The 19,535-nt window shown below is 28.7% G+C and overlaps 1 protein-coding gene across 3 annotated transcripts; it reads left to right on the top strand.

The window, feature by feature from the left end:
• The first annotated feature begins 1,305 nt into the window (after nucleotides 1-1,305).
• LOC122521155 (serine-rich adhesin for platelets) lies at nucleotides 1,306-18,068 on the top strand. Of its 3 annotated transcripts, XM_043641644.1 has the most exons (11): nucleotides 1,306-2,247; nucleotides 4,762-4,987; nucleotides 11,743-11,812; nucleotides 12,426-14,178; nucleotides 14,255-14,459; nucleotides 14,543-14,650; nucleotides 15,381-15,548; nucleotides 15,696-15,938; nucleotides 16,017-16,283; nucleotides 16,625-16,939; nucleotides 17,037-18,068. In XM_043641644.1, exons 3-11 carry the CDS (start codon nucleotides 11,770-11,772, stop codon nucleotides 17,088-17,090), a joined length of 3,156 nt encoding a protein of 1,051 aa, XP_043497579.1. In that variant the 5' UTR covers nucleotides 1,306-2,247; nucleotides 4,762-4,987; nucleotides 11,743-11,769; the 3' UTR covers nucleotides 17,091-18,068. The 3 variants fall into 3 exon arrangements, with proteins under 3 accessions (XP_043497579.1, XP_043497578.1, XP_043497580.1); XM_043641643.1 differs by lacking the exon at nucleotides 4,762-4,987; XM_043641645.1 differs by lacking the exons at nucleotides 1,306-2,247; nucleotides 4,762-4,987 and adding an exon at nucleotides 5,474-5,643.
• The last annotated feature ends 1,467 nt before the right edge of the window (nucleotides 18,069-19,535 follow it).

Here is a 19,535-nt window from a genome sequence, read left to right as displayed (position 1 = left end):
AAAATCTTACGAACAAATGCAACTTCTCATTGCCTTATTTTTGGCACTCCCTGTATATAAATGAATAAGATGTAATAATGATGATGTATGCTTTAAGATGAGTATATATCTTACGATATTGCAAATAAGCAACAATAGAATCTTAATAACACTTTTATATAATCTTTTTACATATTTCTAAATTTATATTTGCTTTTATATAATATTATGTAGATTTTAATAAATAAATTTTAAATGCTGATATATATTTTTTTTATTTACTTCATATAAATATATGTAAAGTGGATGGTAATTTTATATTATGAAGAACAGAGAACACTCAAAATATATATTTTATTTTTTTACTTCTGTCCAAGTATGTAGATTGTTAACTATAAATAGTTATCATCGTAATATATTATGTATTTTAGTCACGTATAACTCGACCATCAAGTGATTACGTTTGACAAAGAGAATACGCCCCTAATATAAATAACGCTGTGTTACATGAGAATACATGGTATATTCCGAAACATCATGACTTTTTCCAGACACAAAACGATAAGATTTTAATTTCAAATATTGGTTAACAAATATCGATCATTACATATAAATAATTTATTGACATTTATAATATATTTTAATTAAGTATAATAATATATATAAATAATTGATAGATAAAATAATTTGATTAAAAACATAAATAAATTTGAGATTATTTAAGTTACGAAACTTAAGTGCTAAGTAAGAAAAAATTAGTTTCATCGTGTATGATCGTTACAAATAAAATCGATGGTACGCCCCTCATTATAATTCAGTGATTATCAGTCATCAAATCACTGAATTTTAGTTACAAATGTGTCCCATTAATTTTAATTATAAATTTAAATTCACTTTTACCTTGTTGATTATCTAATATATAATTTAATTTGAATTTGAATTCTGTCCATCGTCAATTCTCGCGATCTACATCTTTAATTTAATATATATAAAAATAATTCCTTTAAATATAATGATATTATATATATAACAGTATATATATGTGAACAGTTACGAATACTCTTGTAACTCACTATATATATACTATATTATGTGTAAGTATATTATACTTATCATATTAATTATAGGTATATATATATATATACTCAATATATTAAACTACATTATATGTATATGGATAATAACATAACAAATACAGAAGAAATATATATATAAGTTGGAAGAAATAAAAGACATTAAAATTAAAGATAAAAGAAAAGTTTGAACAATCAATGAGAGATGTTTGAAATTCGCGGGTATAGCTTATTGCTCGAATTTAATTTCAACCAATGAAAAGAGGCCCGCGTGTGGGGTAGGGGTCTGCCGCGAAAGAGAGCAAAGCCAGTGAGGACAGTTTAGCGTTAGCTGTCGTCGTGAAAGGTTTTCGTTTTTCTGTGTTATTACGGTTTTTCACGCTAGTTATTTCTTACAGAGAAAGAGACATATGTCGCCTACAAAATAAAAGGAAAGAGAAAATATACAAGATAGAGAAGCAATAAACGCAAAAAAGTAAGAATAAAGCCAACGAAATATTGTAATAAATAAATAATACATTTAGTTAGAACATAATATATTCACTTATAAAAAGCCTCCTCGAGTAATGTCGGGAAACGTGTACGCATAGCGCGCGCGCGCGCGCGTGTTTAACCGCGCGAGACGAAGAGACACGTAAGTGTTGCGAGAGAGAAAACGTTTACCTCTCCTCCTTCTCTTCATCGACGTCGTCGTCGCGTTGTCATGGGTACTGTGTGTTGTGATGGGGTTTTATAAAAAAAAAAAATTTAATTTCAATTTTTCTCTCTTTCCAAAATATTTTTCTTGTCATGAAAATAACCTAACCAAAATTTTATCTTAAATTATTTTTTCTTTTTTTTCTTTTTCTTTTTTGAAAAGACGAAATAAGAAAGAGAAAGATAAAACTAGTTGATAGTGTCTATGTTTAGTAGTTTATTAGTAGTGTTACGACGTGCTTCTACAGAGCATACATATATACATACTCGTATAACACGAGAAAGGTACAGAATAAAAACGGTAGAGAGAGAGAGAGAGCTAGAGGGAGGGAAGGAGTAGGAGAGAAAGAGAAAGAGAAGAACAAGGAAAGAGAAAGAAGAGAGAAAGAAAGAAAGAGAGGACGATAATGCGAACTTGGTGTTTCCGCCTAGTTCGACACGACGTCGACAAAGACAACGACGACAACAATCCAGACGAATTTCGACGAATTCATTCGTGGTAAGTAATACTTACATTATTTTTTACCTTTATCTTAAAGATCATATTTACATATGTATGTTTATCATCGCGCTCTATAAGAAACGTGTTTTCCTTGATCGTTGTCTCTTTGTTTCTTCCTCTCTCTTTCTGTCCTCCCCACTTCTTCCATCCTTCTCTTGTTCGATCGATCGATCGATCAATCGAAAGAAGTGTTACGCGTCTATTTTGTTACCTAAGCGGCAAATGGTATTGTTAAAACGGTATGATATCGTTACATTCAAATCTATTACTATTACTATTACTATTTTACTACTACTATTATTACTACTCTCTCTCTATCACTCTGCATGTGTATGGTTTTTATTAGAATTAAAAACCGTGTAAGTTTCTCTATTTTATGTTCAATTTCGTTTTAGAAAATATCTTTAAAAAGAGTACGAATGGTGTGCTGTGTAACATATAGTATATAAATTGTAAATGTGCTGTAGATATGAAATTATTGGATTATCGAATAATTTGATTTTTATTTTTAATGAAGTTTTATTCGGGTCGAAATTTGATTATAATTTTATAATAAATAGATAATCAAATTTAAAATTTAAAAAAAAATAGAAAGTTTTATAACACGTTATATATATATAAAAAAAAAACATTTATGCATTACAAAAATATTAAACTTTGCTTGTAGAATATTATTATAAGATAACATATGTATATAGTTGTGCGAATCCTTAGAAAGTATTAGATAAGAAAAACCTTAGAATTGCCTTTTGTGTAATATTAAATCTTGAAAGGTACGACGAAAGGAGAATGAAGTCTAACGATGTCATTCAAAGTTAGAGATAGTTTTTATTTTCTCTTTTTTTTTTTTTTTATACAAGTTACGTAATATTAAAGAGAGTGTCCGAGCAACTGTATGTATGATTTCTTTGCTGGACTTTTTAAAAAACATTTTTTTCTAGGTTAGGTTAAATTACTTGTTTAATGATGATAATTCGTAAAGAAGACGTGCAAATTAGTTTGAACGAAGAATTACTTGATAATTAAATATTTTTTTTTATATAAATATATATATTGTGTTTTTCTTTTTTTTTTTAAATCATCGATAAAAAGATATAGAATTGTAATTAATAGATTGATGGATTTGACGATGTTAATCGCGTTATCTTATCTTTATACGTGACACATATATACAGTATATATAACTTTGTTCTTGGAAGCATAACGGTGAGTTATTCGATTACGTTGCCATCTTTGTTAAATTGTAAAAAAAACAAAAAATTAAAATATAATAAACATGTCAGAAATTTTTTTGCGATTTTATTAATAAATTATTCTTTCTTTGAATATTTTTTTAAACTTGTACTGTTAGACTTTCAGTTTTAGAATCTGGATAATAAAGAAATTTTTGGAAATAATTTAGTAACTCTTGGATCTTCATTCTTTATTTATATTTGGAAATTTCAAAATTTTATTATTTATTTTTAACGAGAAAGAAAAAAGAGACAGAGAGAACAAGGAATAAACGAGCGTAGGTGTGCCGTGTCATGTTGCATCCAGTTTGAGATGAAGGAGAGACGAAGAGAGAGAGAGAGAGAGAGACAGAGAGAGAGAGAAAGAAAGAAAGAAAGAGAGGAGAGTGGTTGCTTGCTGCGACTATAAAGCCGATCAACCAAGCCACTCTCTTGACCTGACATTTAATACCATTACACGAGTCATAGTCACTCGTTGGTCTTTCAACGAGGAAGAGAACAAAGAGGATTTTTGCAGTCCTACGTATGAAAATTGTCTGTTTATTTATCGAATTTTCATTATCTGTTAATTGATATTTTACAAAATAGCATTTTCATTATTCTTTTTTCTTTCCCTTAAAAAAGAAATAAAATAAAATAAAATATGTAGGAGTAGATATTTGATAAATAAACAAATTTGTGTCTTTTCATTTATAATCAGGTGAATATCTGCAATTTTTATTTATCATTCCATAAAAAAAAACATCAGCGATAAAATAAATATTGTAATGTTTATTAAACTTGTTGTTCTAATTACATTGAATATCTGTTAATTGATATTTTACAAAATAGTATTTTCATTATTCTTCTTTCTTTCCCCTAAAAAAGAAATAAAATAAAATAAAATAAAATATGTAGGAATAGATATTTGATAAATAAACAAATTTTTCTTTTCATTTATAATCAGGTGAATATCCGCAATTTTTATTTATCATTCCATAAAAAAAAACAGATCAGCGATAAAACAAATATTGTAATGTTTATTAAACTCGTTGTTCTAATTACATTGAATAAGATAATAAATTTGTTTATCTTAGAAATAACAATTCCCAATTTATCTCATTCAGTCATCTCTAACAGTTGAAGAGAAAACAGCTTGTAACACTTTATCTGGTCCACCGCGTGTATGTTCACATACACTCAATACGCGCACACACACACATACACACACACGCGTATAAATAGATATCTTTTTGATTCTCCGTAGACTCTAATATAAGTCTTGATTTATACGGTTTAGATTTACACGGTTGCAATTTAAAGTGTAAATCTAAGGTTGCTGCTGCTTATATTTCCTCGCACGGGTTTATAAATCGCGATCGTTCATGAACATTCACGAGGACGATTGACTACGACGACGAGGACACCACGATGACGATGACGAGTGAGTGAAAGCGAGAACACGTCCAACTATAAACTGGAGCGCACGCGTCTATTGTAATCTGAAGAAGGCGTTGCTCGAATCGGTTAGCTGATTCACTAAAATAATATTTTTATTTTTATTATTATTACTATTATTACTATTATTATTGTTATTATTATTTATTCATATTAAAATGAAAATTTTCACAAAAACATTCTTTTTAAATGATATTTTGTAATTGATAAGTTGGTTTATATTGGAAACTCTGAAGAAGGCGTTGCTCGAATCGGTTAGCTGATTCACTAAAATAATATTTTTATTTTTATTATTATTACTATTATTATTATTATTATTGTTATTATTATTTATTCTTTTTAAATAATATTTTGTAATTATTGATAAGTTGGTTTATATTGGAAACTCGAGAATCAAGTTCTGTGTGTTGTATATGTGTTACAAGTGAATATTGCTCGAATCGGTTAGCTGATTCATTCAAATTTTATATTTTTATTTTTATTTTTATTATTACTATTATTATTGTTATTATTATTTATTCTTATTAAAATGAAAATGTTCACAAAAACATTCTTTTTAAATGATATTTTGTAATTGATAAGTTGGTTTATATTGGAAACACGAGAATCAAGTTCTGTGTATGTGTATTGTTATGTATATGTGTTGCAAGTGAATATATATGTCCTGTCGTTTTTGTTTTAATCGAGATACCCATCGAAGCATGGAAAACACGATTCGAGTTGTGTATGTATGAATATATGAATATATTGTAATGAATATGTGTGTAGTGTATAGCATAAGTATATCTTTATTTTATTCTTTTTTTTTTTTATTTTAGGCCAGTCAACGCGGGCCAAAAACTGACCTTTTAGCTGATCGCTTCAAAATTTGACCTAAGGGTAAGTTGACGACGCTGAATCGAATGGTGCTAATTATAATAAGGTCAGCAACCGGCATCTTGGGGAAAAAGGGTAAAAAAGGGTAAAATATAGCCTTATCTTAGAATCTAGGCATTTAATCGAAAAAAGTTTCAAACAAAAGTTGTAGAGAATTGAAAAATACTAAAAAAATGTTCTATGAGTTATCTTCGTATTTTCAAAAATAAGCGCATAAAATTGGATTGAAGATGGGAAAAAATTGTAAGAGTGGGAGAAAGCAAGCTTATCCCTCCGTCGCGTTTTACACGCGAGCGAGCTAGTGTGCGTGCGAGCGTCCGTGTGCACTAATACACAAACGAAGGATCTTCGGCAATCTTCGGGACTCTCGGTCTTGAATGAAAGTGCGAGTGAGAGAACAAACCAATACTTCTCTCTTTTTATTTATCATGCGATAACGAGTATTATTGTCCTTGGCCATCGATTGTCGAGCCTTCTGATATTTCTCTTTTTATATTTTTTCTTTCGGTAGCAAGAATTTTACGTCTTGGCCATCGAGCGACGAGCGTTTTGTATACGAGTGCGAGTGAGAAAGAAAACCGATATTTCTCTCTTTCTATTTTTTCTTTCGGTAGCGAGAATTTTTCGTTTTGGCCATCGTGCGTCGAGCGTTCTATATATCTATATATCGGCGTATAAGCGCGGCACTTTTAAATCGAATCTTGATGCTTATGGCACGCCGTTTCTTTATTTATTGTCAAAAATAATGAACCTTGAGTAAAAAAAAATAATTCATTTTAACAGAAACTATTATTATTTAGTTGAGAGTAAAAATAATGAATTAATTTTGTGTCTCGCCATAAAATTAATTAGAATAAATAATTGATATAAATTCTTTGCCTCACAAAAATTTATTTGTATATCAAATTGAATACGTATTCTCTTTAAGACGAAATTTAAAATTTAAATATTTTCCTATTAAATTATGTATTTTATAAAATTTTAAATTACTGACTTTTTGTCTCGTAAAAATTTATTAGTGTATCAAATTAAATACATATTTGAAAAAGAAGAATTTTATATCCACACATAAAATTAATTCAAGATATATATGAAAGGATATTCTAAAACGTGGAATTTATTTTTTGTCTATACATAATTTTAATTCATTTTTATTATGTTATAAGAAAACAGTAATGCATTCTGATTCATCTTCGAAGTCTTAAGAATTGTACGAAAAAAATTGAGCAATTATCAATTGGTGCGTTAGCGTAAGTAGTAACGTCTTCGCTTCTCGCGCTGGTTTATTAACGTTCGATTCTTCGCGGGGGAATTATTTTTTTTATAAGTTTTTCTATCCTTAACAAGGAGACGATCAGTGAGTCTCACCTCAGATTTTTTTCAAATTTTGCACTAACGATATAAATTTTATTAGGAAATCAACATTATTACGCGAGTAATAAAATTACCAATTATAAATAAAATAATATCCAATAAATAACAAAAATTAATTTTTAACGTGCCGAAACGATACATTTTTTAGGATGATATTTACAGGATGAATTTGTAATTTAAGTAAAAAACTTCCTTTATTTGTGCAGGATGTAAAAAAATTCATTGCTTTTAATTTTTTTGTAATAATTTTAATTTTTTTTCTACATATAATTAGAAATTAGGAAATGTAAAAATAATTTATATAACCTAAGGATAGAAAAACTTATAAAAAAAATATTCCCCCGCGAAGAATCGAACGTTAAACCCAGCGCGAGAAGCGAAGACGTTACTACTTAGGCTAACGCACCACTTGATAATTGCTCAATTTTTTTCGTACAATTCTTAGACTTCGAAGATGAATCAGAATGCATTACTGTTTTCTTATAACATAATAAAAATGAATTAAAATTATGTATAGACAAAAAATAAATTCCACGTTTTTAGAATATCCTTTCATATATATCTTGAATTAATTTTATGTGTGGATATAAAATTCTTCTTTTTCAAATATGTATTTAATTTGATACACTAATAAATTTTTACGAGACAAAAAGTCAGTAATTTAAAATTTTATAAAATACATAATTTAATAGGAAAAATATTTAAATTTTAAATTTCGTCTTAAAGAGAATACGTATTCAATTTGATATACAAATAAATTTTTGTGAGGCAAAGAATTTATATCAATTAATTATTCTAATTAATTTTATGGCGAGACACAAAATTAATTCATTATTTTTACTCTCAACTAAATAATAATAGTTTCTGTTAAAATGAATTATTTTTTTTTTTACTCAAGGTTCATTATTTTTCACAATAAATAAAAAACGGCGTGCCATAAGCATCAAGATTCGATTTAAAAATGCCGCGCTTATACGCCGATATATATAGATATACAAAACGCTCGACGCACGATGGCCAAAACGAAAATTCTCGCTACCGAAAGAAAAAATAGAAAGAGAGAAATATCGGTTTTCTTTCTCACTCGCACTCGTATACAAAAGCTCGACGCTCGATGGCCAAGACGTAAAATTCTTGCTACCGAAAGAAAAAATATAAAAAGAGAAATATCAGAAGGCTCAACAATCGATGGCCAAGGACAATAATACTCGTTATCGCATGATAAATAAAAAGAGAGAAGTATTGGTTTGTTCTCTCACTCGCACTTTCATTCAAGACCGAGAGTCCCGAAGATTGCCGAAGATCCTTCGTTTGTGTATTAGTGCACACGGACGCTCGCACGCACACTAGCTCGCTCGCGTGTAAAACGCGACGGAGGGATAAGCTTGCTTTCTCCCACTCTTACAATTTTTTTCCCATCTTCAATCCAATTTTATGCGCTTATTTTTGAAAATACGAAGATAACTCATAGAACATTTTTTTAGTATTTTTCAATTCTCTACAACTTTTGTTTGAAACTTTTTTCGATTAAATGCCTAGATTCTAAGATAAGGCTATATTTTACCCTTTTTTACCCTTTTTCCCCAAGATGCCGGTTGCTGACCTTATTATAATTAGCACCATTCGATTCCAAGTCGTCAACTTACCCTTAGGTCAAATTTTGAAGCGATCAGCTAAAAGGTCAGTTTTTGGCCCGCGTTGACTGGCCTATTTCTTTTTATTTTTTTTTAATTGAGAGATTTATCGAGGCGTGGGAACTCGAACCCCGGAGTCGTGTATTATGATGTATGTGTATATGTGGGTGTATATGTTGTGTTTGACGTTATCGTGAGAATAATTTGCTAAGAAACAGAGGAACTTTCGTTCTCTTCGTGAAAGGCAAAGCTCTCGTAATAACGCCTTATTTCTTCGTCTACAAACAATTTCGCTTTGTCTTAGATTATCTTTGTTTCAGATATTTTAAGAAAATGCTAATTGTGTCTATTGAAAAATGAAAGTCTTATTGTTAAATAGAATTCTTTTTATGTTTTCCCAAAAATGCCTAGTTTCGTCAATTAATACCTAAGGTTTTCATGATTTAATTGAATTATACAATTTAACGTTACGCGTACACACACACACACACACACACACACACACACACACACACACACACACACACACACACACACACACACACACACACACACACAGTGTTAAATTTATTTTGTTATATCTTCTGATTTTTGTAAATTTTAATGGAATATATAATATTATTTTTAGTTACGATTGTAAAAGAAACAAACCTCTCGAACCTGTAAAATAGAGAGTAATACAGTTATAATATTTTTTTTGTTATTAAAGGGTTTACTCTTTGCTTTATTTTTTCTGTATTTTTAACACTTTTTGTTTCGTCCACAACGTAATTGTGATATTTGTTTAACTTTGTCTATATCTGCTACTACACCTGTTTTTTCATTAGCTCATTCTTCAATTTTATTTACGACAGGAGTTTATTCATAAATATACGTTACAGTTTTTATTTAATTTTTACTAATGCTATTGAATTACTTTTATTTGTCTTTAAATGTGTGTGCAATATTTATATCAGGATTGATAACTAATTTAAAATATGATTTAAAACAAATATTTTTTTTTTATCCAGAGATAATCCAAGATAATTTGGATTAATAATAAAAAGTATTTAAGTTTAGGTAGAATTAATTGAAGATTTTTTGATTTGGTTATTCATGCTTCGAACTCCCAGAAACTTGTTTTGATCCAAAGTAACAGAATTAAATTCAATCGATAGAAGCCTGTGTTTGTACTTGCAGTGGAACGTTCTTCATGAAATAATGGCTTGAAATTACTTTGGCTGGTCAGACAACGAGAGAATTATTGAGAGTGGGAGGGGGGTGAACAAATCTTCCGATGTTTTCGTTCGTACTGATTTAATACTGCGTAGAAAATACATAATACATTATACATGTATGAATGTAATGCGTATATGCATTTAAATTATCTACAAAAGAAAAAAGAAAAGTATGTCCAATTATACAATTTTTTAAAAATATTAAAAAAAGTAAATTTGCATTTTTTCGATTATTAAAATTTATCTTTTATTATTAATTTCTTGTAATTTGTATTATTATTTTTAAAAAAGTATATAATAAGCATGTGTATATGATATTTTTTCTAAAACTATGCATATTCACTCTGTGTTGTTAACGTTCTTTCCTGCATACACTTTCGCAATTATTCATACTGTTGCTTCTTCACGCTTTCACGATGTTCTTTGCAATTCACGAATGTATCTTTTATTTTTTCCTAGTAAAAATTGTATAGATATATATACTGATTTTCTTCCTATTTTTATTTGAGAGAAAGAGAGAGAGAGAGAGAGAGAGCAAGAGATTTCTTTTTATGTAAGTTAATTAATTTTTCGTATTTTAATAATATGAGTAAGAAAGAAATATAAAAGTGTTTAGATATTATATTGTTTAACGAAATACTCATATATTCAATTTAAAAACAAATTATCACTTATATATAATGACGTGTAGATTTTTACCGGATCGAATAAAAACTAAAGTAAAAAATAAAGAAAATATATTTCAAGTGATATTATTCTGAAGTTTACATATATTTTTTATCACTTTTACATTTTATTAACAATAGGATCCCAAGGAAATACAAAACAGTTTATATTATATTAGAATAAAAAAGAAAAAAATTAATATTTAAAAAATTTAATGAAGATTTAATGAACAGATAATTTTTATCGATCGAGTCAAAGTTAAACAAACAAAATAAATAATAAAAATAATTACATTCTAATTTTGTAACGTTTCGATTCTTTAATAAACAAATCGAATTAGGAAGTTTGTCTCTTCTCTCTTTTTTTTATTTTTTCTTTAACGAAGAAAATACGTAACGATGTTTCCCGAGGATGCTAACTAACTCACTTATTTCTTATTTGATTCAAATTTGAGCTCGGTTATTTTTCGTGTGGTGGTGCGAGAGGCAATGTGCCGGCAGCAGCAACCTAACTCGTGATAATCCAATTGACGAGCATTGCGATTGACCTCCTTTGCTTGATGCGTGCTCGAAAGATGATAGTCATTATTCTCCTCTCTCTCTCTCTCTCTCTCTCTCTCTCTTTCTTTTTTTATAGGCTATATATTATTATTTAGATATATTAATCATTTGATTTTATACATATTTAATTGCATTTTTTTTTTAGCACATATTTATTTATAATATTTTATAATATATATTTTTATCATTTAATCATGTATTTTTATATGTATTTTTATCATGTAATGTTAATATATGTTTATCATGTAAATATTTACATGTTAGTTATTATAGAAAGTTTATTAAAAAAAAATTCTTCTTCTGTTTTTTTACAAATTTTTAAGAAATGTTTTAATCTTTTTTTTTTTGTTTTTCATACATATTATATATATATATATATCTAATAATTATTAATAATATTATTGTTATGGAAATATTTTTCGAAAAATGCTTTATTTATTTTGTTTATAATTATTTTTTACGAATCGTTATATTTAATTAAAATTTATCGTTTTAGATTCGGTAGTTATCGATTTAGAAGAAGATGCACGAGACAACGTCGTGTTTGTTGTTCAGAGTATGTTTAGGTGAGTTCAAGTTATTTTATACTTTTGTAAGATAATTGTTTCTTTCGGGAATCGTGGGAATTAGGAAACGAAAGGAGGGGAAAGAAATAAGAATATAAAAGGACAAATTTATGGTCACGACGACGCGTTGTCAACGACGTCGACAATGTTGATGATGATGATGATACGTAGTTTGCAACGACGAAAAGCTGAACAAGTGATATTATTCCCGTAAAACCGGTTTTTAGATCCGTTAAACTCTTCTTCTTCTTACCATGCCTATATTTCTCACGATTCAATAGTTTTATCGTATAACTTTAACAAAAAAAAATCTCTGAATTAACTTAATAAAAGAAAAAATTGTATTGCGATGATGGAATAAATTTATTATTTCTTTATAAAACAAATATCTTAATCAATTTATTAATAACGAGTAATAACAAATTTATTTTTATAATTATTTTTAAAATTTAATTTTTCTATATTTAACGAGATAACATTTAATTCATTTATAGTTTGATAAATATGTATAAAAATTATGAGTAACATAGAAATTTATAAGAATAAAATAATATAAAATACGCATGCACGTGTTAACGATTTACACAAAATTAAAATAAACACAATTTCCTAGGTGTAATTTTATTAGCTTTTGTTGATGGAACAACGTCATCCAACCTATCAGAAAAACTTATTAGACTATCGAATAAAAATGAGGATTCGGAATCATCGTCATGGATTGTAGTTAATCCAGTTCAAGCAAATCAAGAAGAAGAAGAAGAAAATAAAGATGATTTGAAGAAAATCAAAGATTTCAAAGTATCCGATTTCGAAAATGAAAACCATAAGTCAAAAGAATCAAAAAAAGAAGAAAAAGAAAAAGAAGAAGAAAAAAAAGTAGAGACAACAATTCCTACAGTGATAAACAATGAAACGAACGGAGACATATTAGAAGAGTTAGAAAATGTTAGCAGTATTGCTGCTACAACTACGATAGAATCAACATCTTCATCTCCATTTTTGGACAATGAATTAGAATCGTTCGATCGTATGGAAAAACAAATCTTAGATAAATACAACGATGAAAATGATAATTTAAACAATACGAAGAATGTATCCTTACATTCGAATGAAACTAAATCAACAACGAATGTACCAGAATCAACATTACCTGTATCATCCTCATCGTCTTTGCTTAATGAAATTACTGATAAGAAACAACTGGAGTTAACTGAAGCTAATTTAATTATTGCTACGACAATAAGAGATACATCGATTTACGAGAACACAATTGGTCGAAAGGATTCAGAAAAGAAGATAATCGTAACCGAGCCTTCTGTTGTTCTAGAGAATAGTATTCAACAATCAGGAGTATTTGGAAATAGTTTTAAAACTACTAACAATAGTTCAATGATCGAATCAACTAGCTCAGTATCTTTGTCAAGTAGCAGTACATCAACCGAATCTTCATCTATTGGAACTTCCACAATTGGAACTCTGACAACAGGAACATCCTTTCCATATATCCAATCGGAGAACAACGATCCTAGCGATTTAACAGGAAATAAAATAACAGAAAGTGTTAGCTCAAATACAGTTGTATTAATGACCACTGTTGTTACCAGTGATTCCTCAGTTTTAGAAATGAGAACTACCGAGGAGAATAATCCAACTACCAAAGAAACTCTTACCGATGATAATTATTCGACAATTGGTACTGGCGATACAGATTTTTCAACGGAAACTACGTTAGAATCATCTGATCAATCTTCCGTTAACCCAACAACTAGTTCCTCATCTTATTCCAGTAGTACGGTCGAATACGAATTTGTTGGATTAACGGAAAACAGTAGTAACACGATTGCAACGACAACTTTGACTCCAGAAGAGACTTTACCTGCAGTTCATGAACAAACGGGTGTCAATATCACTAATAATGTCTCAGATTTAACTGAAAGTACAAGAAGTTTGTCCGAAATTGCATCATGGTCTAAATCTGTCTCAGTTGAACGTACTTTACCTGTTACATCTTCATCAAAAACGATTATTACCAGCAGCAGTAGTACACCTGGAAGTACAGAAAACAACATGATGATCAGTGTTGAAAGTACTACTGAAAGTTACGACGCAACACCACTCGTCAATGTTGTTACCCTAGATCTTCCAAGTAGTACTTTCATTGCAACCTTTCGTGACAAATTACCAACCGGTAAGAAATCTATTGATACCATTCCAACAACTTCTATCACCAATTTGGATACTTTACCACCAGATGAAATTACTTCTCTGGTTAGGATAGTACTTGAGGGTACTAAACAAGACGTTTGTCCACGTCTTGAAGAACTTCGACAATTTCTTGCTAATATTTTATCCAATGGTTTAGATAAGTAAGTATAATATTAAGTACTAATTTTTTTATTTTGATTGTTTATTTTAAATTTAGTATCATTATCGTGTTTATAGAGTCATCCAGGGGAAACAAGTTCGATTTCATAGGAACCCATGTACTGATTCAACAGACAGTTCCTCAACAAATAATTCATCCTCTGAGGAATCCGTTTTTACCATATACGTTTACATCGTTAATGAAAATGGTAGATTCGATGCTGCCATGACTAAGATACTACCAAATTTTTATAAAACACCTGTTTCGAATTTTCCAATAATTGTAAGTTACATTTTATCTCAATAGTCAATAATTTGAATAATTACAATTTCTTATAAAGGGTATTTCAATTTATCCAATTTCAGATACGAAGTTTTGCACTAGTACAGGAAAGAGATTCTAGCAACGCAATAGCTGTTGTTGTGGTTTCTTCAGTAGCATTCATCTGCCTACTTCTTCTTGCTGGCCTTCTGGTAAGAGATAAACACAGAGATAAAGAGAGATTTATTTGATATCCGCAAACAAAGAATAGAAAATTGGTATTCACGATACCGAGTATACTACTCATTATCAAACACGATACGTTTCGATTCATAAAAATGCAGCTGCGTCGTAAGCTCATGAAAATCTTCCTCGTTTGTACACCTACTCGAAACTTACCTTTCTTGGTACATTACTCATAGGTAATACATTACGTCGGAATATCCGTGTCGAAAAATTAATTTTGTAATTATGTTTATCTGCTATTTAGATACCACATTACAAAGAAAACAAGAAATATCATTTATTTTTTATGAATTTCAATCTCTAATAGTTATGAAACAATGCAATAATAAGTAATAATATTATTTTCAAATAAATTAATAAATTATTTAAAAATAATTTGAAAAATTATCTGTAAATCATGATAATAGTTAATGTTTCTTCGTATTGTTTTATTTTTTCAAATTATTTAAGTTAATATTTATATTTTTTAACAGTATACCCCCACCCCTCAATGAATGTACATCTACCTTCTTATCTTTATTTTCAATGTTATATGTTTCTTTTCGGTATGTGTTTGAAACGATAATACGATCGCTAAAACTTGCTAGTGGTTGCGATAAGTACGAGGCCATACTTAACCTGCACGTATATTACCAATATATACATACATTTATTATCGATTTTTTAAGATTAAAAATGTGTCGTTCATTTTGGCAGTTTGTTATGAGAAAAAGACAAACAAGATTCAATTATGGGGAACGATGTCGACCTGTATCTTTGGATGCCTATAGTTTGGATAGTGTATCTGCTTACAATAGTGTTAGACGAAAAGGCGTTGCTAGATCATCGAAAAGAAGTTATGGTAATCCTGCTTTTGAAGATTCAGTATGTATATTTTATTATATGTGTTTAAATTTAAAAATCAATATATAATATATAAAATTTGCAGTGAAAATATGACGATTATTTAATTAGATATAAATTAAAACTTTATAAATATAAATTTGTAAAATTATTTTTTTTTTCTTACAGAGTGCAGTTCCATCTCATCCATTAAATTTCACTGGACTTACTTCTTTTTCAAACGATGTCGATGCTATAAATGAAGAATTTTTAGGTATACCACAAGTTTCTTCTAAAATGGATGAGCTTCCTTCGGGCGCTGAAGTGAAGAACAGATACGCGAATGTGATTCCACTTCCAGAAAGTAGAGTACCATTGAAAAAACTCAACGATGATCCTCTTTCAGAATATATTAACGCCAGTTACGTTCGAGTTAGTTGATTTATTATTATATTTTATTTATATATAGTTAAATTGTATATATGTATAAATTTATAAATATTTTGTCAGGGTCCCAAAAATGCAATCAAATATTACATTGCATGTCAAGCACCTTTGGATACAACAGTTACTGATTTTTGGCGTATGATTTGGGAACAACAATCCAAAGTGATAATTATGCTTACTGATCTTGTAGAAAATGGAGTTGAAAAGTGTACCGAATATATACCACCGTCTGAAGTGACCGATTGTCACAGATTGTATGGTGATTTTCAAGTGACATTAAAGAAGCGAGAAACCAAAGAGAAATATGCAATATCAACGTTACACTTGAAAGTAAGAAATTTCATTCAAATTAAATTGAATTCATCTTAAACGAATGTGATTATAAAATTGGTCTATGTCATATATTTTTCGTATTAAGATATTTTAAAATTTTCACAAACTAGAATTAATTGAAAATAATATTTTTATAATATGAAATATTATAAAAATTTATATATTTTATTTTTTTTTAGATAATTTTTTATTTAATTCTATATAGCTGTAAGAATAATATTGGACAAAAAATTTTTTTTTACGTATCTCAAATGACACTTATTATAAGACTAGTTTTATAATCATCAATTTCTCACCGATGTGTATGACATTGTACTAATAGTATTCATCTTTTAAAGAATTTAGAGAATAATACGTTCAGAGAAGTATACCATATTTGGTACTTATGGCCAGCTAGTGGCGTTCAAACGGACGGTGCCGGACTTATCGCTGTACTTCTCGAAGCTAGAGCTCTTCAAAGAGGTGGTCCAGGACCTATAGTGGTCCATTGTAGTCCTGGTACAGGTCGTACAGGAACACTGATAGCATTAGACCTGGGAATTAGACAGTATGAAATTACGCGAACGGTAGACGTACCAAGAGTGGTTTATACGATAAGAAGAGATAGAGCTGGGGCTGTGCAAACTAAAGAACAGTATACTTTTATATACAAGGTAAGTGTATACAAATATTTTTTACCAGCATTATTTTTTTTGTTCTTAAATTAGAATAAGAAATTTGTATGATTAATTTGTAATTTTTTTTTTAAAGGCATTAAATTTATATGCAACCAAACTTGCTGGAGGTATGCTGGAATCAACCTAAACCGATATCAATGAATTGTTTTCGGTCTAATTTGTAAGAAATTGGGCGAGTGCTACAAAAAAAAACAATGTTTAAGACTAATTTCATAATAATCTTTATCGTTGTTTTTTTTTTCTTTTTTGTATAATTGAAAAAACAGACGGATAGAAATTTTTCTTTTTATTCCAGTTTAACTGGAGTGAAAACAAAAGCAAAGAAAATATAAATATAGATTATTAACGAGTATTAATATTTCGATCGGTAATTAATGATCGAATGAAAGGCTGAATAATACTTGTGATATGTGGACCATTCGTTGATATTCATTATAATAATGCATATTTATACATATATAAATGTATATATAGATATATACGTGATTTATCTATCGCGTTATATTTTTTATTACTTACGGTCGTTTCAATGAATACAACTTTTTATCTGCTTTGATAAAAATTAACTGAGATCTCTCATTGGTGAAAGTATTCAGTATTAAGGTATTATATTTTTATGCTTGAAACAAGATCGAAAAAGAAGACAAAAATTAGTTTTTTTTTTTGAGCAATTAGTATTTAAAAAAATACAATGCTACAAAAATTGACGCAGTTAGTTTCAATTTTTTTGAAGAGAGAAAATGTAGAGGTGTATTTATAAGCTAGATGTCAAAATTTATTTATTTTTTTGTTCTCTCAGAATGATATCTTCACACTATTGTTTTTCTTGCGTGTATTAGACGATGTTTCATATTTTAAGAAGCTTATTGTGTAACCCTAGACGATGCGCTCTCTTTTTTTCCAAATTAATTCAAACAGAGATTGCAAAGGCATTTCGAATTTATTGATGTCGATATGAATATATTTTACCTTCTTTTTCTTTTTTTTGTTGTTATTATTGTTATTGTTATTGTTACTGTGTTTAAAGTATATCCCAATTCGTAGCACATTGCTCTCTATAATTGTACATAAGTAATAAAGAAATGCAGAGGCACGTTGATTGAAATTTCTGACTTCATTTTTTTTTAATCTAAAGTACTGTTGAAAAAAAACTTATTGTTTAAAAGAGATGGTTCAGTTTTTTCAACTTATAATATATTTAAATAAAATAAAATCTTTATATTAACATATCGTTGGTAACTGTTAGTAGTCTCTGTCGGTAAATGATCGTTGTACTCGTCGGTAACTAATCACTGTTTCCATCAGTTAGTAATTATCTTCTCCGTCGATAATAATTTCAAAAATACCAGTAGAGACTATAAAGTTTCAGCACTTCACCACCAGATAGAGCAGTAATCTCATTTCCGTAAAAAAATATATATAGATAAATCCTATTAGTATATATATTACGAAACTACATATATAATAAATTTTCTATATTTAAATTCACCCAACACTATATTAAACAAATCTTCCGCTCCTTCCATTTAATTAATCATTTTTCTCCATCTACTGTTTACTCTTTAATCAAATGATCGATTAGTTATTCATGGACATATTTAAAAGATATAACTATACAAGAGTTAGTCTGATGCGAACATATTATCCCCCTAAAATTTGAAAGATTAAACAGGATGGTTAAGAAAAAGTTGTAAAACTATCTTAAAAAATTGTCTTTATGTTTAGCTAATTCGAGTATATAAGAATAACAAAATTTTACAATACGTTAACTCGTTGCTAATCTAAAAAGAGATATTAAACATGAAAAAAAAATGTTAACAATGTCAAACATAATGATAAACAATTGTCAAAAATATTTTGAAGCACAATGAAGTTTGTCCATTTAAAATGTTGCTAAATTAGGGTTCAGATGTACAAACAGAAGACACATAGGCGTTCCCATCATTCCAGACAACTTTGGTTCTAACTGGAGAGCTTTCATGGAAGAAAACGCCCGCTATCCAGGTGGTCTACCGGTTGTCTGGCTCGGACTGGCTCGAACTGGATCGTGGCTGTTAGATCTTGAGAGGTCCGGGCTCGTTCGATCTGCTGATCGCCAAGGAAATAAGCGTATTCGAGGAATAATTGTTTAAGCGTTAAGAGGTTAACCCAAGATATGTAGTACCTCATATAGGCGTGGTTATTAACCAATTCTTATATATGAATTTATATATATATAATATGTGTCAAGAATTTACGTCATTTTAAAAAAAAATATCAATTATAGTCCTAGGAAAAAACATAAACACTCCCACACAGATTTTAAATGATTATATAAACTACATAAATATATGTAAATATACATATATTATTATTTTTATTTTTATTATTATTATTATTATTATTATTATTATTATTATTATTATTATTAATGTAAAAATTTTAATCACTGTGCATGTTCATTAAATTTCTCTCTCTCTCTTTCTTTCTCGTTCTTTTTATCTATGTTTTTAATTATTATCGTGTGGACGAAACTAAATATCCTGGAGGTAAAAACTGGTTAATTGTTTTTTTTCAACGTGCCGTGTTCTTA

Source organism: Polistes fuscatus, unplaced genomic scaffold (assembly GCF_010416935.1).
Source record: "Polistes fuscatus isolate 324 unplaced genomic scaffold, CU_Pfus_HIC Scaffold4, whole genome shotgun sequence".
NCBI lineage: Eukaryota > Metazoa > Arthropoda > Insecta > Hymenoptera > Vespidae > Polistes > Polistes fuscatus.
The sequence above is the reverse complement of the archived record's forward strand: the minus strand, read 5'-3'. Positions and strand labels throughout refer to the sequence as shown.